Here is a 25830-nt window from a genome sequence, read left to right as displayed (position 1 = left end):
TCCACCTCCCAGGTTCAAGTGATTCTCCTGCCTCAGCCTCCCAAATAGCTGGGATTACAGGCACCCACCACCAGACTCAGCTAATTTTTGCATTTTTAGTAGAGATGGGGTTTCACTGTGTTGGCCAGGCTGGTCTTGAACTCCTGACCTCAGTTGATCCACCCACCTCGGCCTCCCAAAGTGCTGGGATTGCAGGTGTGAGCCACCGTGCCCGGCAAAAATGGGCTGTTACAAAGTCAGGATGCCCCTCAAGTTTGTTTGTTCACAGGTGTCTGTTTCCACTTTGACCTTCTCTGCCATGTTATGATGTAGTATGAAACCCCTTGCCAGAAGCGAGGGCCATGCCCTTACTCTTCCCAGCCTACACAACTGTGAGCTAAATACCTCTTTTGTTTATAAATTACCCGGGCTTGCATATTCTGTTATAGCAACTCAAAATGGACTAAGACGTGTATAGATGTTTATATTTATAATTGTTATATCTTCTTGCTATATAAACCTTTTATCAATATTTAATGTCCTTTGTCTAACTTTTTTGGTGTAAAGCCTACTTTGTCTGACAATAATATAGCCACCACAGCTCTCTTTTGGTTACTATTTGCATGCAGTATCTTTTCCAATCTTTTTACTTTCAACCTCTTTGTGTCCTTATATCTAACATGAGACTCTTATCGGCAGCATATAGATGGATCTTTTAAAAAATCTTATCTGCTAATCTCTGCCTTTTACTAGGAGAGTTTAATCCATTTATATGTAATGTGAATACTGATAAAGAGGGATTTACTTTGACATCTATCTGTTTGTTTCTTTGTCTTATATTGGTTTTGTTCCTCAGTTCTTCCATTACTGCCTTTTTAAAAAACTTAGTTGATTTTTCTGGTAGTTTTTGTTTTTGTTTTTGTTTTTGTTTTTGTTTTGAGACGGAGTGGAGTTTCGCTCTTGTTACCCAGACTGGAGTGCAATGGCACGATCTCGGCTCACCGCAACCTCCGCCTCCTGGGTTCAGGCAATTCTCCTGCCTCAGCCTCCTGAGTAGCTGGGATTACAGGCACGCGCCACCATGCCCAGCTAATTTTTTGTATTAGTAGAGACGAGGTTTCACCATGCTGACCAGGATGGTCTCGATGTCTTGACCTCGTGATCCACCCGCCTCGGCCTCCCAAAGTGGTGGGATTACAGGCTTGAGCCACTGCGCCCGGCCTATTTTTCTGGTAGTTTACCATTGTGATTCCCTTCTTCTTTCCTTCTCTGTATGTTAAGTTTCTTTTTCTTAGTCGTTATTTTGGTCCTAGTGGTTCGCACTCATAATCTTGGCACTTCGGAAGGCTGAGGTGGTAGAATCACTTGAGGCCAGCAGTTCGAGACCAGCCTGGGCAACATCATAGAGACCTTTCTCTAAAAAAATAAAAATTATCCCTTTGTCTTTGGGTTTCAACAGTTTGACTATAATGTGTCTTGGTGTGGATCTCTTTGAGTTTATCCTGCTTGGAGTTTAACTGTTGAGCATGTAAATTCATGTCTTTTCTCAGATTTGAGTTTTTGGCCATTATTTCTTCAAATATTTTTTCTAGCTAGGTGTGGTGGCTCATGTCTCTAATCCCAACACTTTGGGAGGCCAAGGCAGGAGGGTTGTTTGAAGTCAGGAGTTCAAGACCAGCCTGGCCAACACAGTAAGGGCCCTATCCCTACAAAAAAATTTAAAAAATTAGACATGGTGGTATATGCCTGTAGTCCCAGCTACTCAGGAGGCTGAGGCAGGAGGATCACCTGAGCCAGGGAGTTTGAGGCTGCAGTGAGCTATGATTGCACCACCACATTCCAGCCTGGGTGACAGAGTGAGACCCTGTCTCTAAAACTATATATGTGTATGTAGTTTTACATATAACTAAATTTATGTATATATATATTTCTATACATATAAATCATTTTTTTTTTAGATGGAGTCTTGCTCTGTCACCCAGGTTGGAGTGCAGTGGTGCGATTTGGCTCACTGCAACCTATGCCTCCCAGGTTCAAGTGATTTTCCTGCCTCGGTCTCCTGAGATGCAATTACAGGTGCACACCACCATGCCTGGCTAATTTTTGTATTTTTTTTTTTTTTTTTGAAACGGAGTTTCGCTCTTGTTACCCAGGCTGGAGTGCAATGGCGCGATCTCGGCTCACCACAACCTCCGCCTCCTGGGTTCAGGCAATTCTCCTGCCTCAGCCTCCTGAGTAGCTGGATCACAGGCACGCACCACCATGCCCAGCTAATTTTTTGTATTTTTAGTAGTGACGGGGTTTCACCATGTTGACCAGGATGGTCTCGATCTCTTGACCTCGTGATCCACCCGCCTCGGCCTCCCAAAGTGCTGGGATTACAGGCGTGAGCCACTGCGCCTGGCCAAATATTTGTATACATAGTTCTGCCTTTTTCTTTTTCTCTTCTCCTCTTGGTATTCCTTTTTTTTCTTTTTTTTCCCTAGACTGCTCAGCAGGATCCTTTTGGTATTCCTAAAATGCATATGTTGGTATGTCTGATGATGTCCTATAGGTCTCTCAGGCTCTGATTATTTTTCTTCCTTCCTTTTTCCCCGATCTTTAGAATGGATAATTTCAATTGACTCATCTTCAAATTTGTGATCCTTTCTTCTGCATGCTCTATTTTCTATCGCTTTATCAATGTTCTCATTTTTTTCATACATTATTTCAATAATTTGCTTTAATTTTTTGTCCATAGTTTCCTTTAGCTCATTAAACATATTTAAGACAGGTGATTAATGTCTTTGACTAATAATTCCAATTGCTGGGCCTTTTTTTTTTTTCTTATGCTTGGGCCATACTTTCTTGTTTATTTTATTTTTTTTAAGATGGACTTTCGCTCTTGTTGACCAGACTGGAGTGCAATGGTGCGATCTTGGCTCACTGCAACCTCCGCCTTCTGAGTTCAAGCGATTCTACCACCTCAGCCTGTTGAGCAGCTGGGATTACAGGTGCACGCCACCATGCCTGGCTAATTTTTGTACTTTTGGTACAGACGGGTTTTCACCATGTTGGTCAGGCTGGTCTCGAACTCGTGACCTCAGGTGGTCCCCACCACCTCGGCCTCCCAAAGTGTTGGGATTATAGGCGTGAGCCACTGTGCCTGGCCGGGACTTTCATACTGTGTATCTAGTCTAGGAGAAAGTTGACTGCTAGGCAGACTGTGGAGAGGGATGCTTTAAGACAAGCTTGTCCAACCCATGGCTCAACACAAATTTGTAAACTTTCTTAAAAAAATAAGATTTTTTTTGCAATTTTTTTAGCTCATCATATCAATAGTATATTTTATGTGTGGTCCAAGGCAATTCTTCTTCCAATGTGGCCCAGCAGAGCCAAAAGATTGGACACTACTGCTTTACTAGATGAGATTGGAAGACTTATAAGACACTGTAATACCAAGGTTAGGAATGAATGACTAACTTAGGAGCCTTCTGGGGTGCTGTCTCTACAGCTCCAGGCTTCTCCCAGTTTCCAATCCTTTAGGCATACCTAAAGATGTCTAAGCTGCTATATCCACTTCACAGTGCTACTGTAAGGCTTAAATAAGATAAGGTGTGTTAAAGTACCCGGTGCCTATGATGGGCTCTCAATTTTTAGTTTCCTCTTGCTTCTCCATAGCGACTTTTTTCTCTGAGCCATGCATTGCTCTGTTTTATTGTTTGCCTTTTTAGGTAGATCCTGCCCTTGCTACTAGCATTCAGAGTTTTTTTTTCCCCCTTTTGAAAATCCCTCCTAGCAGTGCATTGCCCGGTGTAATTTCCGGGAGTGTGTGGACAGTAGTGATGATGAGGAGGGGAAAGCTGTCGAGGATCCTTAACAGGACAGCGTAATGCCAGATGCTGGTGCTGAGGTAAACAAGCCGTCCATCCCCCCGCCCTGCCCCGAAACCGAGTTTTGCCCTTGGCACCCAGGCTGGACTGCAATGGCGCGATCTCAGCTTACTGCAACCTCTGCCTCCCAGATTCAAGTGATTCTCCTGCCTCAGCCTCTCAAGTAGCTGGGATTACAGGTGCCCGCTACCATGCCCGGCTAATTTTTGTATTTTTAGTAGAGACGGAGTTTCACCACGTTGGCCAGGCTGGTCTCGAACACCTGACCTCAAGTGACCCACCCACCTTGGCCTCCAAAGTGCTGCGATTACAGACGTGAGCCACCGCGCCTGGCCAAATTTCTTTTCTTTATAGATTAAAAAAAATTTTTTTGTCCGGGCTCGGTGGCGTGAGCCTGTAATCCCAGCACCCAGCACTTTGGGAGGCTGAGGTGGGTGGATCACTTGAGGCTGGGAGTTACAGACCAGCCTGGGCAACATGGCAAAACCCCGTCTCAACTAAAAATACAAAAATTAGTTGGCTTGGTGGTGGGTGCCTGTAATCCCAGCTGCTTGGAAGACTGAGGCAGGAGAATGGCTTGAACCCTGGAGGTGGAGGTTGCAGTGAGCTAAGATTGTGCCACTGCACTCCAGCCTGGGTGACAGAGTAAGACTCTGTCTCAAAGAAATATATATTTTTTTTGAAGGGAAGTTTTGCTCTTGTTACCCAGGCTGGAGCACAATGGTGCCATCTTGGCTCACTGTAACCTCTGCCTCCCAGATTCAAATGATTCTCCTGCCTCAGCCTCCCGAACAGCTGGGATTACAGGTGCCCACCACCACGCCGGGCTAATTTTCTTATTTTTAGTAGAAATGGAGTTTTCACCATGTTGACCAGGCTGGTCTTGAACTCCTGACCTCAGGTGATCCAGCCACCTCAGCCTCCCAAAGTGCTGGGTGCTGGGATTACAGGCTCACACCACCGAGCCCAGCCAAAAAATTTTTTAAAAAAATCTATAAAGAAAAGAAATTTGGCCGGGCGCAGTGGCTCACGTCTGTAATCCCAGCACTCTGGGAGGCCGAGGTGGGTGGATCACTTGAGGTCAGGTGTTCCAGACCAGCCTGGCCAACATGGTGAAACCTCGTCTCTACTAAAAATACAAAAATTAGCTGGGCGTGGTGGTGGGCGCCTGTAATCCCAGCTACTCCGGAGGCTGAGGCAGGAGAATCACTTGAATCCGGGAGGCAGAGGTTGCAGTGAGCCAAGATCACGCCATTGCACTCCAGCCTGGGTGACAAGAGTAAAACTCTGTCTCCAAAAAAAAATAAAAGAAAAGAAATAAAAGAAATGTATTTTTTTCCTGAGTGTGGTGGCTTATGCCTGTAATCCCAACATTTTGGGAGGCCACTGTAGGAGGATCCTTTGAGCCCAGGAGTTGGAGACCAGCCTGGGCAACATAGGGAGACCCTGTCTCTACAAAAAATAAAAAATTAGCTGAATATAGTAGCACACGCCTGTAGTCCCAGCTACTGGGAGGCTGAGGTGCAGGGATGGCTTGAGCCAAGGAAGTTGAAGCTGCAGTGAGCAATGATCGTGCCACTGCACTCCAGTCTTGGCAACAGAGCAAGAAAAAAAGAAAAGATGAAATTTCTTACAATTACGGAGGCTGGGAAGTCCAGGGTCGAGGGGCCACAATTAGTAAGAGCCTTTTTGCTGGTGGAAACTCTACATAGAGTCCTGAGTGGCTCAGGGAATCCCATGGTGAGGGGGCTGAGCATACTTGCTTAGGTCTCTTTTCCTCTTCTTATGAAGCCACTAGTTCCAAGCCCATATTAAGCCATGAATCTATTAATCCCATTAATGGATTAATCCATTCATGAGGACAGGGCCCTCAAGATCCAGTCACCTCTTGAAAACGCCACCTCTCAATACTTCCACGTTTGGGCATTGTTTCAATATGAATTTTGTTTTATTCACATATTTATTTATTTATTTGAGACAGGGTCTCGCTCTGTCACCCAGGTTGGAGTGTTGGCCAGGCTGGCCTTGAACAGCTGACTTCAAGTGATCTGCCCTCCTCAGCCTCCCAAAGTGCTGGGATTACAGGTGTGAGCCACTGTGCCTGACCTGTGCCTAACAGTTTTATACTCTGGTTCAGCAACTGCTTAAATTGTCCTGTTGTTCTGAAAGCAGTCACTCTGAGCAGAGGTGTTGGACAGTGGATGATACCTAGAGGAAGCTGGGAAAATGAGTTGCATAGACAGTAATTGTTGTAGGAATTCAGAGGGGAAATAAATTTATCCAGATCAGGAAAGTCAGAGAAGGCTATTCTTGAGGAAGTTGGTGGTGACTTTTCTATCGACCTTGTGTGTTTGATCCTTATGCCTATTCTTGGATGGAAAAAGAACGGGCTGATGGTCAGTGAATACCCTGGGGTGGCTTCTTACCAGAGTTAGTTAAATTGTACTCTGGACTTCTTTTAACTGTGGAACCTGTGCTAAAGAAGGTGGGAGGCCTCGTCACTCAGAATTGGCTCTGTGTGGGCAGAGAGCAACCCCTAGTGGCCTTGTGGAAAGCATACTCTGAAGGCTGCTTTTCTTTTTTTCTTTTTTTCTTTTTTTTCCTTTTTGAGACAGGGTCACCATCTGTCACCCAGGCTGGAGTCCAGTGCTGTGATCATAGCTCACTGCAGCCTCAATCTCCCAGGCTCAAGTAATCCTCCCACCTCAGCCTCCCAAAATGCTGGGATTACACGCATGAACCACCAAACCTGGCTCACTTTTCTTTATTGTGACCAAAATGAGGTGTTCTGTTTATTTTGTTTTTGCCTATCATATGGGCCTAATGTAGACCTTAGCTAGTAAGACAACAGGATGGGGGATGTATCTATTTCCCCAAATCCTCAAGGTGAGAAATAAATCGATTCTCAATATTTTTTTCTGTAACCAAATATATATGATGATTATTATTTTTGAGATGGAGTCTGGCTCTGTCGCCCGAACTGGAGTGCAGTGGGGTGATCTTGGCTCACTGCAACCTCTGCCTCCCATGTTCAAGTGATTCTTTGCCTCAGCCTCCTGAGTAGCTGGGATTACAGGCACGCACCACCACGCCCGGCTAATTTTTTGTATTTTCAGTAGAGACGGGGTTTCACTGTGTTAGCTGGGATGGTCTCGATCTCCTGACCTCATGATCCACTCGCCTCAGCCTCCCAAAGTGCTGGGATTACAGGCGTGAGACACTGTGCCCGGCCTCAAATATATATGATTATTTAATGCCCTTTCCTCTGTGCTCTGACACTTAAAGAAGGCACTATTATAAGAATTAGGTCTGAAATTAGGGCAGTAGTTGAGAACCTTCAGAAAGTGTAGTACTTTGGGATCTAAATTGAGGGCAAGGCATTGATGGGGTATTAATACGAGGGTATAAATATAGGAACTCATAGTAAACATGCTTCTTGGAGATCATCTTTGCCATATCATTTACTCTGAAATACTGATTCATGAAGAAATGGATGAGTATGGTGGTGTTATGACCTGTAGTTTTACTCACGTAAGGTTGAAAGCCATGAGACCCTGGGTTTGTCTAGCATTGTAACCACATTACAGAATTTTTGCCTTCTCCCATAGTAGTAGAAGAATTATTAAGAAGACACAGCAGCTTCTAACACTTAATGAGTACTGTCTATGTGAGAGGGACTAATAAGCACTACGCATGACTTTTTTCATCTAACCTCAGGTTAAAAATTTTCTCTGGCCGGGCGGTGGCTCATGCCTATAATCCCAGCACTTTGGGAGGCAGAGGCAGGTGGATCACTTGAGGCCAGGAGTTCAAGACCAGCCTGGTCAACATGGTGAAACCCTAACTCTACTAAAAATGCAAAAATTAGCTGGGCATGGTGGTACATGCCTGTAGTTCCAGCTACTCGGAAAGCTGAGACACAAAAATTTGTTTGAACCAGGAGGCAGAGGCTGCAGTGAGCTGAGGTGTACCACTGCCCTCCAGCCTGGGTGATGGAGTGAGACTCTGCCTAAAAACAACACCACCACCACCACCAACAACAAAACTTTCCCAAGTTCACAAAGATTAGAGAGAGAAATGGGTTTTGACTCCAGCCATTCTGACTTCAGAGCCTGGACTCTCAACCATTTCTCTAGCTGAGTGTGACTTGTCTGCCTTTCTCTGCAGTATTGTGATGTTTCTTTTTTTTTAGGAATGGAGGTTCATCTCCTGGGTCTATAGCCAGAGACCCAAAGTGAGAGCCATGTTTCTTGATTCAACCTTGGAAACCTTCTATGATAATTTTAAAGAATTACTAAACATTTATTGAGCACCTACAATATTTTAGTACCTTCGATACCGTGATTCCAGACCTTATGATAACAGTGTAACACAAATACCTATGTGTATGAATGGTTTTTAATCTTTTTGGGCTCACAGCCTTTTGTGAGACACTGGTGACAGCTTTGGATCTTCTTTCTAGAAAAATTCACTTATGGACATATACACAGTATTGCACACAACTTCAGAAGAGGCTTCTAGGACCTACTGAAGCCCATCCTCTTGTAGTCCACAGACTCCAGGGTAAGAACTCGACTTACACAACCTTTGGCGGGTGATGTTTTTATGGCATTAAGGGTACAGAGTGTGGGGGGCATCTTATCCTCCTCACCTTCTCCTCAGAGAGAAATGTTTAGAAAGCATTAGCTCCCTACATTAACCAAATATCTCTGAATATTCTTTCTTTCTTGTACATAGGACTGCAAGGGAAGAATGCAGACAATCAAATATGTGGTTGTAGGAGATGGGGCTAGAGGTAAAACCTGCCTCCTCGTCAGTTATAACAAATGCCTTTCCTGAGGAGTGTATCTCCACCGTCTATGACAACTATAGGGCCCAGACATCTGTGTGTGGCCAAATCGTCAGCCTGAACGTGTGGGACACCGCTGGCCAAGATGAGTACGACTGACCGCAAACGCTCTCCTGCCCCTAGGCCGGTATCTTTGTTATTTGTTTTTCCATTGGCAACCCATCCACTTATGGCAATGTGAGGCATCAATGGCACCCGGAGTTCTCCCGTCATTGCCCCGATGTACCTGATCTGCTGGTAGGCACCAAGAGGGACCTGCCGAGTGAGCTTGAGACAGTGAAGCAGCAGAGCCTGGTGCCCACGACTCCTCAGCAAGGCACTTCCCTGGCTAAGCAGGTGGGGGCTGTGAAGTATCTGGAATGTCTGGTCCTGATGCAGGATGGGGTGCAAGACGTATTTTTGAAGCTGGCCGGGCTGTGCTTTACTCTGCCACAAAGAAGAACACCAAGAAGTGCATCCTCTTATAGTTTCTGGGTGCTACTTGCGGACTGCACCTAAGAAGTATAAGGGCAATATTCCTTTGTCAGCAGTTAAGAGTGACAGCATGAGCCATTTGTCTCTTTTAGAAACCGTAGACTACAGGATATTCAGCTTTTGGAGCAACGAGGACAGACTTGTTTGTACATGGCTGCTTTGAAGTGTGGTCTGAACTTTTGGAGGAAGCGGGGTGTGTGTGTGTGTGTGTGCGTGTGTGTGTGTCCCCTGTCAAAATGGTAAAAGGAGCTGCCACCCAGTGCTGTTCTTTTCTCTCCTGGCCAGGACATGACTAAGCAGAGCAGCTTAGGACTGTTCATTGTAGACTTTTGCTTGTCTGCTTTTAAATCTAATTGTAGCTTTCCTTGCCGTATTTACCACTAAGCAAGTGCCTCCCAGAAGGACAAGTTTATCTAGTTTTTATTTATTATTATTATTATTGTTATTATAATTTTTTGAGATGGAGTTTCTTGTCACCAGGCTGCAGTCCAATGGCATGATCTTGGCTCACTGCAACCTCCGCTTCCCGGGTTCAAGTGATTCTCCTGCCTCAGGCTCCCGAGTAGCTGGGATTACAGGCACACAGCTGATGGGATTATTTTTAGCAGAGATGAGTTTCACCATGTTGGCCAGGCTGGTCTCAAACTCGTGACCTCAGGTGATCCACCCACCTCAGCCTCCCAAAGTGCTGGGATTACAGGTGTGAGCCACTGCTCCCGGCCTATTTTTATTATTTTTTTGAGAAAGAATCTCACTCTATCACCCAGGCTGGAGTGCAGTTGCGTGATCTTGGCTCACTGCAACCTCTACCTCCTAAATTTCGAGCAATTCTCCTGCCTCAGCTGGGACTACAGGCATGCACCACCATACCTGGCTAATTTTTGTATTTTTAGTAGAGATGGGGTCTTACCATGTTGTCTAAGCTGGTCTCAAACTTCTGACTTCAGGTGATCCATCTGCCTCGGCCTCCCAAAGTGCTGGGATTTACAGTTGTGAACCACTGCGCCTGGCCTGTTACCCAGTTTTTAAATCATTGCCTTAAACTTTCTCGTATATGAATTTTTTTTTTTCTTTTTTTTGAGACGGAGTTTCGCTCTCGTTACCCAGGCTGGAGTGCAATGGCGCGATCTCAGCTCACCACAACCTCCGCCTCCTGGGTTCAGGCAATTCTCCTGCCTCAGCCTCCTGAGTAGCTGGGATTACAGGCACGCACCACCATGCCCAGCTAATTTTTTGTATTTTTAGTAGAGACAAGGTTTCACCATGTTGACCAGGATGGTCTTGATCTCTTGACCTCGTGATCCACCTGCCTCGGCCTCCCAAAGTGCTGGGATTACAGGCGTGAGCCACTGCACTTGGCCATTAGCGGATATTTCTTAGAGTGATGTGTTGCAAAGAAAATGGGTAGGGAAGAGGTCCCATTTTCAAAATGGATTAAAGTAAGAAAGAAACTTTACAAACATATAAAACTAATTTTTCCTCGTGTTATAAAGTGAGGGGATTGAGATATTGAGAAGTTGGTTCTTGTTTAAGTTTCGAAACTAAAGTAGAATAAAGATTGAATTCCTAATTTACAGGCTGGAGTTTTAGCCATGAGGCAGGTCCCTGTAGGCAGAAGAGCCTACACTACTGTAAGGAACTATTGTACCAGCTTGGTGAAGGAGGCCTGTAACCTGTATGCAGCCTTTCTATTTTCTCTAGGAACATTTCTGTTTTCTTTTTTGGTTTGTTTTTTGAGATGGAGTCTCGGTCTGTCACCTAGGCTGCCCAGGCTGGAGTGCAGTGGTGTGATCATGGCTCACTGTAGCCTTGACCTTCTGGGCGCAACCAATTTTCCTGCCTCAACCTCCTGAGTAGTTGGGACTACAGGTGTACGCCACAATGCCCGGCTAATTTTTGTATTTTTTCTATAGACAGGGTTTCGCCATATTGCCCAGGCTGGTCTTGAACTCCTGAGCTCAAGTGATGATCCTGCCCAGCCTCCCAAAGTGCTAGGATTACAGACATGAGCCACCATGCCTGACCATCAAACTGTTCTTGATTGTGAGCCATCTCTGGCTATCTTTATATATGTCTTAAATGTCTTTTTTTTTTTTTTTGGAAGGAGGGTCTCTGTCATCCAGGCTGGAGTGCAGTGGTGTGAACACTGTAGTCTTGACTCTCCTGGGATCAAGCCATTTTCCTGCCTCAGCCTCCCAAGTAGCTGAGACTACAGATATATGCCACCATGCCTGGCTAACTTTTTAATTTTTGTAAAATTAAGGTCTCACTTTGTTACCCAGGCTGGTCTCAAACACCTGAGCTCAACTGTTCCTCCTGCCTCGGCCTCCAAAGTGCTGGGATTACAGGCATGAGCCACCATGCGCAGCCCTAAATGTCTTGATAATTGACTTTTCTTAGTTTCTGTTAGGATACAACTTTATTTTACATATTTTAAAGAATGATCTATACTTGTGAGAGGACACTTTTTTTGAGACAGAGTCTTGCTCTGTCCCCAGGCTGGAGTGCAGTGGTGCAATCTCGGCTCAGTGCAGCCTCCAGGTTGAAGCGATTCTCATGCCTCAGCCTCTCGATTAGCTGGGACTACAGATGTGTGCCACCATGCTCAGCTAAGTTTTGTATTTTTAGTAGAGACAGAGTTTTACCATGTTGCCCAGGCTGGTCTCAAACTCCTGACCTCAAGTGATCTTCCTGCCTCGGCCTCCCAGAGTGTTGAAATTACAGGTGTGAACCACCACACCTGGCCGAGACTTTTTTTATTTAGGTAATAGCTTGTAATAGTCATAGTAGATACGACCTGAAAGCTTCGCATATACCTATGGTATGTATTTTTTTTTTCTTTTTCATTGATAGATCATAGTTGTACATAGTTGTGATATTTTGATACATGTATATGATGTGTAGCGATCAAATCAGGGTAATTGAGATATCCATCACCTCAACCATTTATCTTTTTTTTGTATTGAAAGCATTACAATTCTTCTAGCTATTTTGAAATATATAATAAGTTATTGTTAACTAATTTCCTTACTATACTATCAAATACTAGAATTTATTTCTCCTATCTCATCCCTCACATCTCTTCACTTCCCATCTTCTGCTAACCACCATTCTACTCTCTACCTCCATGACATCTGCGTTTTTAACTCCCACATGAGTGAGAACGTGTAATATTTTTTTACTGTGCGTGGCTTATTTTGCATAACATAATCATCTCTGTTTCCAACCATACTGATTTGATTTCATTCTTATATTGCATTGCATATATATAACAATTTTTTTTTTTATTTGAGATTGGATGCAATGGCGTGATCTCAGCTCACTGCAACGTCCACCTACCGGGTTCAAGTGATTTTTCTGCCTCAGCCTCCCGGGTAGCTAGGATTATAGGTGCCTGCCTCCATGCCCTGCTAATTGTTTTTGTATTTTTAGTAGAGATGAGGTTTCGCCATGTTAGCCAGTCTGGAATGGAACTCCTGACCTCAGGTGATCCACCCGCCTCAGCCTCCCAAAGTGTTGGGATTATAAGCATGAGCCACCATTCCCAAGCAGCACATGTTCTTTATCCATGTATCTATTGATGGACACTTAACTTGATTCCATATTTGGCTATTGTGAGTAGTGCTGCAGTAAACATGGGGGTGCAGATATTTTTTCAGTGTACTGATTTCCCTTCTTTTGGGTATATGCCCAGCAGTGGTATTGTTGGATCATCCTATGAAAATCCTATTTTTAGTTTTTCGAGGAACCTCTATACTGTTTTCCATAATGGCTGTATACTACTATACATCCCCACCAACCGTGTGCGAGGGTTCCCCTTTCTCCACATTTTCATCAGCATCTGTTATTCGCTGTCTTTTTGATTAAAGCCGTTCTATCCAGGTGTGGTGGCTCACACCTGTAATTCCAGCACTTTGGGGAGGCCGAGGTGGGCAGATTGAGCCAAGGAATTCAAGACCTGCCTGGGCAACATGGCAAAACCCCATCTCCACAAAAAATGCAAAAATTAGCGAGGTGTGGTGGCACCTGCCTGTAGTCCCAGCTAGGCTGCAGTGAGCCATGACTGCGCCATTGCACTCCAGCATAGGTGACAGAGTGAGACCCTGTCTCAAAAAGAAAAAAAAAAAGCAATCTCATGGTGGTTTTGATTTGCATTTCCCCAATGATTATTAATGTTGAGCACCTTTTCATATACCTGTTTGCCATTTCAATGTCTTTGGACAAATATCTATTCAGATCTTTTGCCCATTTCTTAATCAGATTTTTTTTTTTTTTTTTTTTGGCTACTGGGTTGTTTGAGTGCCTTTGTCTGTTTGGCTTTTGTTGTTGTCTGTGCTTTTGATGTCTTACCCAAAAAGACTTTGCCCAGATTAGCATCCTATAGCATTTCTCCAATGTTTCTTCTAGTAATTTTATAGTTCAGGTCTTATATTTGTCTTTAATCCATTTTGAGTTGATTTGTGTATATGGTGAAAGATGGGGATATCCAGTTTTCTCAGCACCATTTATTAAAGAGACTGTCCTTTCCCCCAGTGTGTGTTCTTGTTGCCTTTGTTGAAAATGAGTTGGCTGTGTATGGATTAATATCTGTCTGTGTATTCTGTTCTGTGCCATTGGTCTGTGTGTCTGTTTTTATGTCAGTACCATGCCATTTTGGTTACATAGCTTTGTGGTATAATTTGAAATTCGTGTGTGTGTGTGTGTATTTAAGGCAGAGTCTCGCTCTGTCACCCAGGCTGGAGTGCAGTGGTGCGATCTTGCCTCACTGCAACCTCCGCCTCCCGGGTTTAAGTGATTCTCGTGCCTCAGCCACCCAAGTAGCTGGGATTACAGGCATGCACCACCATGCCAAGCTAATTTTTGTATTATTAGTAGAGACAGGGTGTTGCCATGCTGGCCAGCCAGGCTGGTCTCAAACTCCTGGCCTCAAGTGATCTGTCCACCTTGGCCTCCCAAAGTGCTGGGATTATAGGCTTGAGCCACCCCGCTTGGCCTGTGGTATTTTTTATCCTTTATATCCTGATAAAACAGTAGGTTTAATTTAGGGATCACCTTTTGTGAAGGCTTTCTTAATTCCTCTTCCCCTTTTACCTCCCAGAATCAGCCACTTCCTTTGTGCCACTGTTTTTTTTTCTTTCTACTGCATTGTACTGCCCTGTATTTGTTTACAGTCAATCTCACTGTACTAGGCTATAAACTTCTTGAGGATATGACCTATATCTCACTCATTTCTATCATCTCCAGTGCCTGGCACACAAAAGGTATTGAGAAAATGTCTTATGAATAAATCAGTGAATGATCAGTATATTAAAGAACATTTTAAGTATTTAAGATAGGGATTGAAAATTCAAATGCCTTCGGGGTCTAGGCATAAGATAAGCAGCCCATTGGTGCCTTGTGGGAATGCTGACCCTGTCTTGGCCACATTTCTAAATTTTCTAAAAAAGAAGCCTGACAATTTAGGTTTTTATGTGAAATCTCGCAACTGTTAAATGTTAGTTGATAACATTTAACTTAGTTGATAAGTCTTTTTTTTTTCAAAAACCCTTTTATTGAAATATAACTTAGATACAGAAAAGTGTTTTATGTATATGAGTGTATAGCTGAATCCATATTTAAACACTGAACTAATTTTTTATGTGAGCCAAACAAAACTACAAGCACCTTTAATTAATGGCAAAATTGAGCAGAAGTTACAGAGAGTTCACATATACTTCCTTCCCTCACATACATATAGCCTCCCCAATTATCAACATCTCGTACCAGGCTGGGCGTGGTGGTGCATGCCTGTAATCCCAGTACTTTGGGGAGGCCGAGATAAGAGAGGTAAGTGAATTCTTTAGGCCAGGAGTTCAAGACCAGCCTGTACAACATAGTGAGACCCCCATCCCTACAAACAAAGAAAAATGGGCATGGTGGTGCATACCTACACCAGAAGTTCAAGGCTGCAGTGAGCCATGATTGTATCACTGCATTCCAACCTGGGTGATGGAGTGAAACCCTGTCAAAAAACAAAAATAGCATCCTGCACCAAAGTGCTATATTAATTGTGTTAGCTGATGAACCTACATGGACATATCATTATCGCCCCAAGTCCATGGTTCATTCTTGGGGGTGGTATATACATTGTATGGGTTTTGAAAACTGTATAATGACATGTATCCACCTTATATTATCATACATAATTGTTTATTAAAAGCCTCCTTAGGCTGAGCACAGTGGCTCATGCCTGTAATCCCAGCACTTTCGCAGGCTGAGGCGGGTGGACCACTTATTAAGAGGCCAGGAGTTGGAGAGCAGCCTGTCCAACGTTTACATTTGTCTCTACTAAAAATGTAAAAATTACCTGGGCGTGGTGGCACATGCCTGTAATCCCAGCTACTCAGGAGATTGAGGCACAAGAATTGCTTGAGCCTGGAAGGTGGAGTTTGCAGTGAGCCAAAATTGCACCACTGCACTCCAGCCTGGGCAACAGAGTGAGATTCTGTCTTTTTTTTTTTTTTAAAAAAAAGCATCCTTAGCAACACATACTGAACAATTAAAGGAAAATTGTTATGATACTGGAATTTGCTACACAAAAATTTGAGAAGAGTCTGAAAATTGAAGTAAATGAAACAAGATTGGCCATGTGTTAATAATCATTGAAGCTGGCTAGTGAGTACATGGGAGTTTATTATGTTAGTGTATCTTTGAAATTTACTGCCTCTGGAAGTAGAACAAGAGTCCAAGTTAAAGCCGAAGCATGATTTTTCTAGGTCTAGGTTAATGGGACATACTGCTGGTGACAGAATATAAAATTCTGGACCAAGTCTGCAAAGATGACACTTTCTTATTTTATTTATAGGGCCTGAGAGTCAGTATACTAAGACTGCTCAGGAGATTGTGAACGTCTGTTACCAGACATTGACTGAGGTAGGTGGTAAAAGTTGGAGATCCCAAGCCTGGGCAACATAAGGAGACCCCATCTCTACAAAAAAGATTTAAAAATTAATGGGGTGTGGTGGTGCCTACATGTGGCCCCAGCTACTTGGAAGGCTAAGGTAGGAGGATCATTTGTGCCCAGGAGGTCAATGCTACAGTGAGCAGTGATCATATCTCTGCATTCCAGCCTGGGCAACAGCGAGACCGTGTCTCAAAAAATAAAAGAAGGTCCTCTTGGGATCTAGCTTTTTGAAATCCTGTTCCCTTGAATGAGGAGCTTTCCCTGATTATCCTGTTTGAAAATGTAGTATTCCCTGTCCCCCAACTCCACATCCCCTATTTCCTTCCCTGCTTTTTATTATCTGTGTCCTGCCACTAGAATATAAGTGGGATATTTGTCCATGAAGATTTGTTGGCTTTTATATCCCCAGTACTTAAAAGACATGTTGAATGAATTTATTTTATTTCTCAGTATGATGAGCATTTGACTCAGCTCGAGAAGGATATTTGTACAGCTAAAGAAGCGGCTTTGGAGGAAGCAGAATTAGAAAGCCTGGACCCAATGACCCCAGGGCCCTACACACCTCAGGTGAGTCTGAGGACTAAATACCTCCTCTTAATAGTTTTCTTACTGGTTTGGGAAATTGGGAGCATGTTAACAAATCCGTTTACTGAGATACCATTCTTCTCTGTCCTTCCTCTTCATATGCCTTTCGTGTGCTTTCTTGTCTTCTCAAAGGCTAAGGTGAGTGAGGGCCATGGGTCTTGGTGGCCTTGAATCCAGAAGAGGCAGCTGTGGGATGAATGAGTGGGGTGGGGCCTTAGTTGTTTAGGCAGTGTTTGGGAATACCAGATTCCTGACCCAGCCATCCTCTGGGTCTCTGGAATTCTCTTGTCCATGAATTTGGGACTCTAGAACATCCCTAGAGTGTAGACTTTTTATAGACATAGGACACTGTTCTTGTGCCTTACAGACACTTGGTTTCTCATTCCCTCAGAGGTATCTCAGTGTAGCTCAGAAGCCAGCCATTTTTCTGGATTGACTCCTTCTAGTAAATGAAGAAAAGTAGTGTTTATAATGTTCTTAAATGTTCATGTCAAAAGAATTAGAGAGCAGGATAAATAAGAAATTTTTAGTCTTTCTGGTCTGACTGAACCCTTGAAATACACTAAGAGTCTATTTCCTCTATACTGTACTCTTAGACGGTTGGTATATTTGAAGAATAGGACTTAACAGAACATCACTGTTGCTTGGTTTCTGTATTGGTGGCACTATGGTAGGGTGGAAAGTATATAAGATTTGACATAAAACAGGCCTGGGTTTGAGTCTTAGTTCTCCTTCTGTCTAGCATTGTGATCTTGGAAAGTTAACCTGACTCTCAGTTTCCTTTTCTCTAAAATCGTTTCAAGATGTTGTAAACATTAAATGAATTAATTTAATTTGCCTGACACATAGTAAACATTCAGTAAATGCTTGTTTCTTTGTCTGTTCTCTGAGGCCCTTTCAAATTTAATGAAATATTTTCATGCAGAGCTCTGCCGATTTCTTTCATTCTATCCAGGTTTTCTTCTGAACTGATAATGCAACCTGTGTGACCTCTGTTGGATTATTGCCGTCTCTAAATCTCGTTCATGCACTATCCCTATCTATCTTTTACTCTCTTTCATCCCACAACCTAGGTTACTGAGGGGCCAGGTATAAAAGAACCCTCAGATACTTCTTCAAGGTCCAGAACAAGGAAAGGCTCTTGGATTGTGTGGGCAGATTGGGTCAAGGGGGCTTGGGTGAGTGATGCTGCCCAGGAAGGCCCTATTTGCTAATAGGCCCACAGCTTCCACAAGGTACTTTCTGGTAAGCTAAAGCCTAGGTATTAGCCATCATTCCCCAGGAGAGCCTAGCCATTAAACGGCACATGCTTTGCTCGTTTCTAGGACAGCCTAAGCCTAGTCCTTTGGTGAGTCAAAGCCTTGGACCCCAAAGTCACCTTCCTTTCTTCCCTTCATCTCCCACACTGCCTCAAATGGCTAAGGAAAACCTGTCAACTATTCTCTCTCTTTAGTGTTAGCTATTGTTTGGTGCAGTTACAGGGTTTCCTATGAAGAGTAGGATTAGATAGTACTGCTTCATTATTCCAGTTCACTTTTTCACCATCCCCTTCATTCACAAACAGTTTAAGATAGTAACCAACTCATTACCTCTTAACCTGAGCAAGGTGTACATGAGTGACTGTCCTCACACATTACTATTCTCAAAGTCAGATGTTACAGAGTGTGTTTGCAAAAGTTAAACCTGTCTTAATACAATTTTGGTTGTAAGACGCATGATAGTAATCATACCTTCCAACTTCTACATGGTGGTGGGGTCAATAACGTATTTTCACTCAACTATTTCCATTTGCATTGCATCATCTGTTCAATATAACACTTTATCTGAAAGTGTTGACTTTGCAGTTTTCTACCCTGTGCTCTAAGGTTTTGCAGAAATTTCATACCTTTATTTGTCCCTCCTTCTGTTCCACACTGATTTATCTGCTCGTCTCTATTTTTCCAAAACCCTCTTCTGAATCAGTCTTGTTTTCTTTTTCAGAAAACACAGTGTAACACATATATGGGTTTTCCATTGATAAAAGTAGCATGTTCATTAGGGAAGATTGGAAAATAGAGAGAAATAAGTTACTTGTAATCACTTCCACCACTCAGAAGCAACATCAACCACTGTGAACACTTTGATTTCTTTCGTATCTGTAGTGTCTGTATTTGTGTTTATATACACACTTTTAAAATGAAATACGATCAGTACAGTTTTATGTCTTACTCTTTTCACTTGACATTATATTGTGAGCACTTTAGTCCCTTTTGCCCTCCTGTCACTCAATAGTCCATTTGCTAAATCCCTGTTCTTTCCAGGGGAGAAAACAGAGAAGGGATGTATAATTTATTGAGTACCAGGCATTGGGTAAGGAACTTACACATCTCTTAATTCTCGCAACAACCCTGTGAGGTAGACATTATCATCCATATTTGTTTTTTATAGTTGAGTTAACCAAGGCTTAGCGATGTTAAGTAATTTGTTAGTTACTCAGCTAGCAAGTATTGGAGCCAGGACTCAAACCCAGGGCATTTTACTCCAAAGCCTATGGTTTTTCACCATGCCGTTTTGCTTCATAGCATCCTCTGATAGGCTCATAAACTATCAAAGCATTCCATGCTCTTGTTGGAATTGAAATTCCTTTATCTCATTTCTTCTTAGATGTCTCCCAATCAAACAATCAAAATAGCACTGATACGAAGCCTTGGGCCTAAAAACCAAAAGACAAGGCTTAGAAAAAACTAGGTTATTGACCAGAAAGGCTGTTAGGACATAAAATTGTCCCATAGCTTTGGTGCATTTCTGCTTCAGGCTTCTGATTACATGCATCAGGCACCTGTATACTAGAATAGGCAACATTTATGAGTCCCAAAAACTTGTCTGTGAAGCTGTGTCAAACTGCGTTTCTCTTTAACTGAATTGCTCTGCATGATCTTTTTCTGCAGTAAATGCTTTAAAGGGGAATTATCTGTATTTGTTTTCCCTTTCCTAGATAAGAAGCTAAATTGTATGTTTTGTGCCACAGCCTCCTGATTTGTGTGATACCAACACATCCCTCAGTATGTCTCGAGATGCCTCTGTATTTCAAGATGAGAGCAATATGTCGGTCTTGGGTATTCCCACTGCCACTCCAGAAAAGCAGGTAACACAGGTAGGATTTTCTTTTTCTCTCTGTAAGATTGGTATTATGCCTGCAAGTGGGGCTAGAGGAATGGTGGTGGTGATATGTGACATATGTCAAGAATGACTGGGCCCTTTGGCCTTGGGAATGAAAGCTTAGAAATGGGATTTCAAGGCCGGACGCGGTGACTCACGCTTGTAATCCCAGCACTTTGGGAGACCAAGACGGGCGGGTCACGAGATCAGGAGATCGAGACCAGCCTGGCCAACACAGTGAAACCCCGTCTCTACTAAAAGTACAGAAATTAGCTGGGCATGGTGGCAGGCACCTGTAATTTCAGCTACTCGGGAGGCTGAGGTAGGAGAATCGCTTGAACCCGGGAGGTGGAGGTTGCAGTGTGCCGAGATTGTGCCGCTACACTCCAGCCTGGGTGACAGAGCTAGACTCCGTCTCAAAAAAAAAAAAGAAATGGGATTTCAAGGTGGGATGGTGGCAGGTGGCGTGACTGGTGTTATCTTCTGTCCGTCCCCATGGGCAGAGTCAGGCACAGCAGAACTTTAGGGAAAGCACAAGTACAAAAAAAGTGTATGATGCGTCAGAGTAGCCTGACAGGTGACTAGAACAACCAGCTGCACTCAGACAGTTCAAAATAATTGGCCTACTTTACGTGTGTTATAATTCAAATTAAAATTATTTATAAAATAATTTTAAAAATTGGCCTTTTCTAGAGGTATCAGAAGATACTCCTAGTCTGAAGCCAGAAATGCTATAGCTATTCTCAGTCAGGGTTCCACTGGAAAGTGTAAAACCCAGGAGAGTTTTTCTAACCCAAAGAGTTCAACACAAGCTATAAGGAAAGTTTGGGGTTAGAAAGGAAGAGTCTCTTTGTAACGATATAGTAAGAGTAGACTAAGTGCCTGTCCTGTTCTTTGGGTTTTTTACTCTGGCTGTGATTTCCAAAGAATGGGGGAAAATGCGCATGCCTTGAGCTGTGTAAACAGCCCCCACTAGCAGTGGGGTTGGCTGGGATATCAGGGAGGAGCATCCATCCTGGGTGAGAGCCCTTGGTTAACTCCTCCTACAGGTACATCTCTCAACGATGTGCTATTTGTGTTCTTACTCAGATGTGCCAGGGCCGAGGTAGGCTGCGCGAGGAAGACTCTGATGTAGATATTGAAGGGTATGATGATGAGGAGGAGGATGGGAAACCTAAGACTCCAGCCCCAGTGAGTATGCTTACAGAAAGCTTATGGTTATGTTATACCCTTATATGATAGGAGCCCCATCAGTGCAGGGCAGGCCAAATCCTCAGGTGATATCAGGTGGTCTCCTTAGTGAGCCCCAATCAGACTTTAATCCTTGGGACCAACTAAACAATCTATCCACCAAATATACTTAATTTCTTGTGAGGCAGCAAGTGGAGGGGTGGGTGAGGGAGGTGCCTGGTGGTGGCTTCTGGTGTCTGTTCAGTTGATAGGACTTTGGCCCCCAACTGGTGTCATTCAGGAATGTGAAGGTGGAGATGGTGATCTTGCAGATGAAGAGGAAGGAACTGTCCAGCAGCCTCAAGCCAGTGTCCTGCATGAGGATTTGCTTATGTCTGAAGGAGAAGATGATGAGGAAGATGCTGGGAGTGATGAAGAAGGAGACAATCCTTTCTCTGGTAGGCCTCGACGATTGCTTCTGTTCCTTTATAACTCACTGTAGCACCCTCAGGACTGGACCGGATTGGCGCTCTTGGCCACATATGCTTTTATTGGAAGCTGCCTCTTTTGTTGATTTCCTATTAATAGACCTGAGAGTACTGAGCACTCACGCACAGGGTGATCATATTCATTAGCAGGAGGTACGAAAGACAACAGTGGAAAAGACGGTGCCGAAGTAACAGCTTTGATTTGGATACTTGTTAAAGGCTGGGCACGGTGGCTCATGCCTGTAATCTCAGCACTTTGGGAAGCCAAGGCAGGAGGATCACTTGAGACCAGGAGTTTTAGACCAGCCTGGGCAACATAGTGAGACCCAGTCTCTACGAAAAAGTAAATAAACAAAAATTAGCTGGGTGTGGTGGCAGATGCCTATAGTCCCAGTTACTCAGGAGGCTGAGGCAGGAAGATCGCTTGAGCCCAGTACTTCAAGGCTGCAGTGAGCCATGGTCACACCATTGCACTACAGTCTAGGCAACAAAGTGAGACTCCAAAGGAAAAAAAAAAAGATGAGAACAGAGTGGCAAAGTGTTATATTTGGCAACAGGGAAGAAAAATTAAGAAAAAAAACCCTGTTTGGGGATGTTTTGTGGATTAATGGCAATGGCCAGGGAAAAGTATGGGGGGAGATGGTAGAAAAAATACAGATAGATTGGCCTGAGATGGAAAAGGAAATTTTTATTTGGATTCAGACTCTAAACTAAAAACCTTGCTACTGTTGACTCTAGGCAGTTATAAGAGAGGCCTTTGAGGTGAGGAGTATAGGCAGGATTCCTGTGTAGATGTGTGAGAGTGACTAGTTTGGGAAGATCAAGACAAAGATGTTAATTCTGTCAAGCTTAACTCTTGATGAACCAGAATCTGTCTCTTTTAACAGCTATCCAGCTGAGTGAAAGTGGAAGTGACTCTGATGTGGGATCTGGTGGAATAAGACCCAAACAACCCCGCATGCTTCAGGAGAACACAAGGATGGGCTTGGAAAATGAAGAAAGCATGATGTCCTATGAGGGAGACGGTGGGGAAGCTTCCCATGGTTTGGAGGATAGCAACATCAGGTAATCAGCAGCAACATGCTACAGGGCTGTGGCATCAGTGCCCAACTATGATGATGAGGGGCCCAGCGTCAGATTACTTTTCATCCGTCAAACGTTTCCTGGGCACCTACCTACTAGGGCCAGGCACTGTGCTAAGCCCTGGGGATACGCAGAGGAGCAAAACATATCCTGCCTTTGAAGAGCTCTCAGACTAGTGAAAGAGACTGACACAAACAAATAATTATAAATACAATGTGATAAATACTATAGCATAAGTAAGACAAAACGCCAAGGCACCACGGGGGAAGGAGTGTCTCACTCTGCTTGGAGTTATCAGGGAAAGTTTCACGGGCAAGGGAACATTTGAATTAGGGCTTAAAAGATGAATACAAGTTTCCTAAGTAGGTATTATGGCAGAGGGTAGGGAGATCTTTATTGATGGAACAATGTGTTCAAAGACACAGAAATAGAACACATATGTTCCAGAGCAAATGAAAGTTGTTGGGGAGTTGAGGCTTCAGAAGTAGCAAGGGGGATTATATTGTGGAGGACTTCAGAAGGCATGCCAAGACATTTGGACCTTAACCTGTGGGTAATAGGAGTCATCAGTTTAAGGAAAAGGAAGTAACATCAAATTTGTGTAACTTAGGACATTGTGGGACAGATGATAAGGATATCAATAGGGACCTGTCAGGAGTGGGGAAAATAAAGGGACATAAAGAGGTAAGGAGGTTAGATGAATGATGAATGGGAATGTCTCTGCTAGAGGAAAGAGGAAGAATATGTATTAGATGGGGTAGTAAAGGAGGAAAAAATGGATTTGGATTTGGCTTTGGACATGTTGGATTTAATATACCCAAATCATATGCAAATAACATTGTAAACAAATTTTTTTATTTCAGCACATATTTATCATAGGTACAGAAACAGCTAAGATATTGTCCCTTCCTTCAAGGAGCTCAGTCTAGTAGGAAGCCTAAAACAGGTAAACAGGCAATCACAGAGTAATATGAAAAGTTCTGTGATAAGCAACCACAGGGTTTTTCTAGGACTTAGGTAGAGGTGGGGGAGGGGAGCTGGTTAGAGAAGGATAGGAAGAGCATTTATGGACACAGGCATGAAATACTTTTAGAGAACACACGTAGCTCAGTGTGACTGGAAATTTTTGATTGATCCATGTAAGATCTATAATTCATGTGATAGAAATGATTTAAAGAGGAAGGTAAATACCAAATCATGAAGGGCCTGAAAGTTCTGGGTAGTCATTGAATGAGGTTAGTATGATCAGATTTACATTTTAGAAAGATTGTTCTGTGCCCCAAAAGAAAAATGGGCAAAGGCACGAGCTAATTTACAAAAGAAATGCAAATGACCAATAAATATATGAAAAAATAACTTTCAGCCAGGCGCGGTGGCTCATGCCTGTAATCCTAGCACTTTGGGAGGTCGAGGCGGATGGATCACAAGGTCAAGAGATCGAGACCATCCTGGCCGACATGGTGAAACCCCGTCTCTACTAAAAATACAAAAATGAGCTGAGCGTGGTAGTGCGCGCCTGTAGTCCTAGCTACTTGCGAGACTGAGGCAGGAGAATCATTTGAACCCGGGAGGCGGAGGTTGCAGTGAGCCGAGATTGTGCCACTGCACTCCAGCGTAGTGACGGAGCGAGACTCTGTCTCACAAAAAAAAAAAGAAAGAAAGAAAAAATAACTTCCCTAATAAAGAAATGCAGTAAAATCACGAAGCACAATTTTTTACCTATCAAATTGGTGATTAAAATGAATAATAACGCCTAGTGTTTGGAAAGGGTATGAGGAAGAAGATAATCTCAAACTACTGGTGATGATGTCAGTTGATAAAATGGGGTGGTTTGGAGAGAGTCTTAACAATTTATCATCATAAATAAAAACATTTAAGAATGTGCATCCCCCTTGGCCCAAAAAATCCACATCTAGGAAATCATTTTATGGGAATAATTAACACACCATCAAGATGTTTGTGTAAGGATGTTTATGACAGCGTTGTTTCTAATAGTGGAAAAATTGGAGACAGCTTAAATGTCCTAGTGAGAGAGTGTTAGGTCATGTTACAGCCATATGGTGGAATGCCATGTAGCTATTAAAATTATATTATAGACATGTGTTTATTGACATAGAGAGATGTTCATTATCATCATTAGTGAAAAAGGCAGATTGCTGGAGCGTATGTAGAGTATCCCGATTTTGTAAATTAGATAAAAGTGTTTAAGCATCTAAAGTGCACAAAAAATTTCGGAAGGTAATATACCAAAAGGTTATCTCTGGATGATGAAGTTATTGATGATACTTTTTTTTTTCTGGTGTATGTTTAATTTTTTTAACCAGTGGACGTGCATTACTTGTGTGATTTTCTTTTTTTCAAGTAAAATTAAGAATAAACAAACAAACAAAAAATAAAGAGCACTCTGGCAGAAGTGTGAAGAAGTAATTGGAGGAGAGCAAGACTGGAGGCATAATGACTTATTTCAGTAGTGCAGACCAGAGATAACAAAGGACTAAGCCAAGGCAGGCAGAGTAGGAATGGAAAGGAGGGGATAGAGACGAGATATATCAAAGAGAGAATCTTCAGGACTGTTGACTAATTGAATACTGTAAGTGGTAGATGAAGCCATGAGGCTGACAGAGCGTTTATGGTCATGTAAGATGGCAGTGTGTTGTTCAGCTGTAAGGGAGTTTCTTTCATTCAGGTTCTTGTGTATATGAAGTTGGCAAGTTGAAGTTTTTGAACAGGATTATTTTTCTCTCAGGGACATGTAGAACAGTCCAGAACCAGTCACTTTAGTATCCAGGGGAGGTGAGATGGGCTGATTATTTGGTGGCACTAAGAATGGGAATGGTCAGCTAGAGAGCGGTGTCTGAGCTTGAGAGATGACATGTTTCTCTTCTCAGTTATGGGAGCTGTGAGGAGCCCGATCCCAAGTCGAACACCCAAGACACAAGCTTCAGCAGCATCGGTGGGTATGAGGTATCAGAGGAGGAAGAAGATGAGGAGGAGGAAGAGCAGTGCTCTGGGCCGAGCGTACTAAGCCAGGTCCACCTGTCAGAGGACGAGGAGGACAGTGAGGATTTCCACTCCATTGCTGGGGATAGTGACTTGGACTCTGATGAATGAGGCTTCATTTGGGCCTCCTTGGTCAGCCTTCGCTGTTCTCCAGGTAGGCGGTTCACCTTTCCCCAATTTGTTCGTATTTGTACAGTATCTGCTCCTGAAATCATGGGATTAACTAACACCTTAGCCTTTTTAAAAGTA

The 25830-nt window shown here is 43.3% G+C and overlaps 2 protein-coding genes across 11 annotated transcripts in view; one reads left to right on the top strand and one right to left on the bottom strand.

The window, feature by feature from the left end:
* The first annotated feature begins 6975 nt into the window (after nucleotides 1-6975).
* The window catches only part of LOC135272553 (transcription initiation factor TFIID subunit 1-like), a 40125-nt gene continuing 21270 nt past the window's right edge, over nucleotides 6976-25830 (top strand). The window contains exons 1-9 of one of the 3 annotated variants that reach the window (XM_064370955.1): nucleotides 6986-8414; nucleotides 8589-8646; nucleotides 16019-16086; nucleotides 16568-16684; nucleotides 19710-19835; nucleotides 20930-21031; nucleotides 21312-21468; nucleotides 22386-22563; nucleotides 25470-25735. In XM_064370955.1, coding sequence (XP_064227025.1) covers nucleotides 8604-8646; nucleotides 16019-16086; nucleotides 16568-16684; nucleotides 19710-19835; nucleotides 20930-21031; nucleotides 21312-21468; nucleotides 22386-22563; nucleotides 25470-25692 — 1014 coding nt within the window. In that variant the 5' untranslated portion in view covers nucleotides 6986-8414; nucleotides 8589-8603 and the 3' untranslated portion in view covers nucleotides 25693-25735. Of the gene's footprint in view, nucleotides 8415-8588; nucleotides 8647-16018; nucleotides 16087-16567; nucleotides 16685-19709; nucleotides 19836-20929; nucleotides 21032-21311; nucleotides 21469-22385; nucleotides 22564-25469; nucleotides 25736-25830 lie in introns of all 3 variants that reach the window. The other 2 variants (XM_064370956.1, XM_064370957.1) reach the window with 2 other exon arrangements.
* LOC135272554 (transcription initiation factor TFIID subunit 1-like) overlaps nucleotides 8029-25830 on the bottom strand; it is a 63545-nt gene continuing 45743 nt past the window's right edge. For 2 of the 8 annotated variants that reach the window (XR_010340581.1, XM_064370962.1), the window contains one exon: nucleotides 8029-25617. Coding sequence is in view for 5 of the 8 variants with exons in the window: in XM_064370962.1 (XP_064227032.1) it covers nucleotides 25603-25617 (15 nt within the window). In the remaining 3 variants the exon portion in view is untranslated. The remainder of the gene's footprint in view (nucleotides 25618-25830) is intronic. The other 6 variants (XR_010340582.1, XM_064370960.1, XR_010340583.1 and 3 more) reach the window with 3 other exon arrangements.

The sequence above is a fragment of the Aotus nancymaae genome, unplaced genomic scaffold, assembly GCF_030222135.1.
Source record: "Aotus nancymaae isolate 86718 unplaced genomic scaffold, 86718_ANA_hifiasm-v0.15.2.pri h1tg000111l, whole genome shotgun sequence".
NCBI lineage: Eukaryota > Metazoa > Chordata > Mammalia > Primates > Aotidae > Aotus > Aotus nancymaae.
Note: the sequence above shows the minus strand (reverse complement) of the source record. Positions and strands in the feature narration are given on the sequence as shown.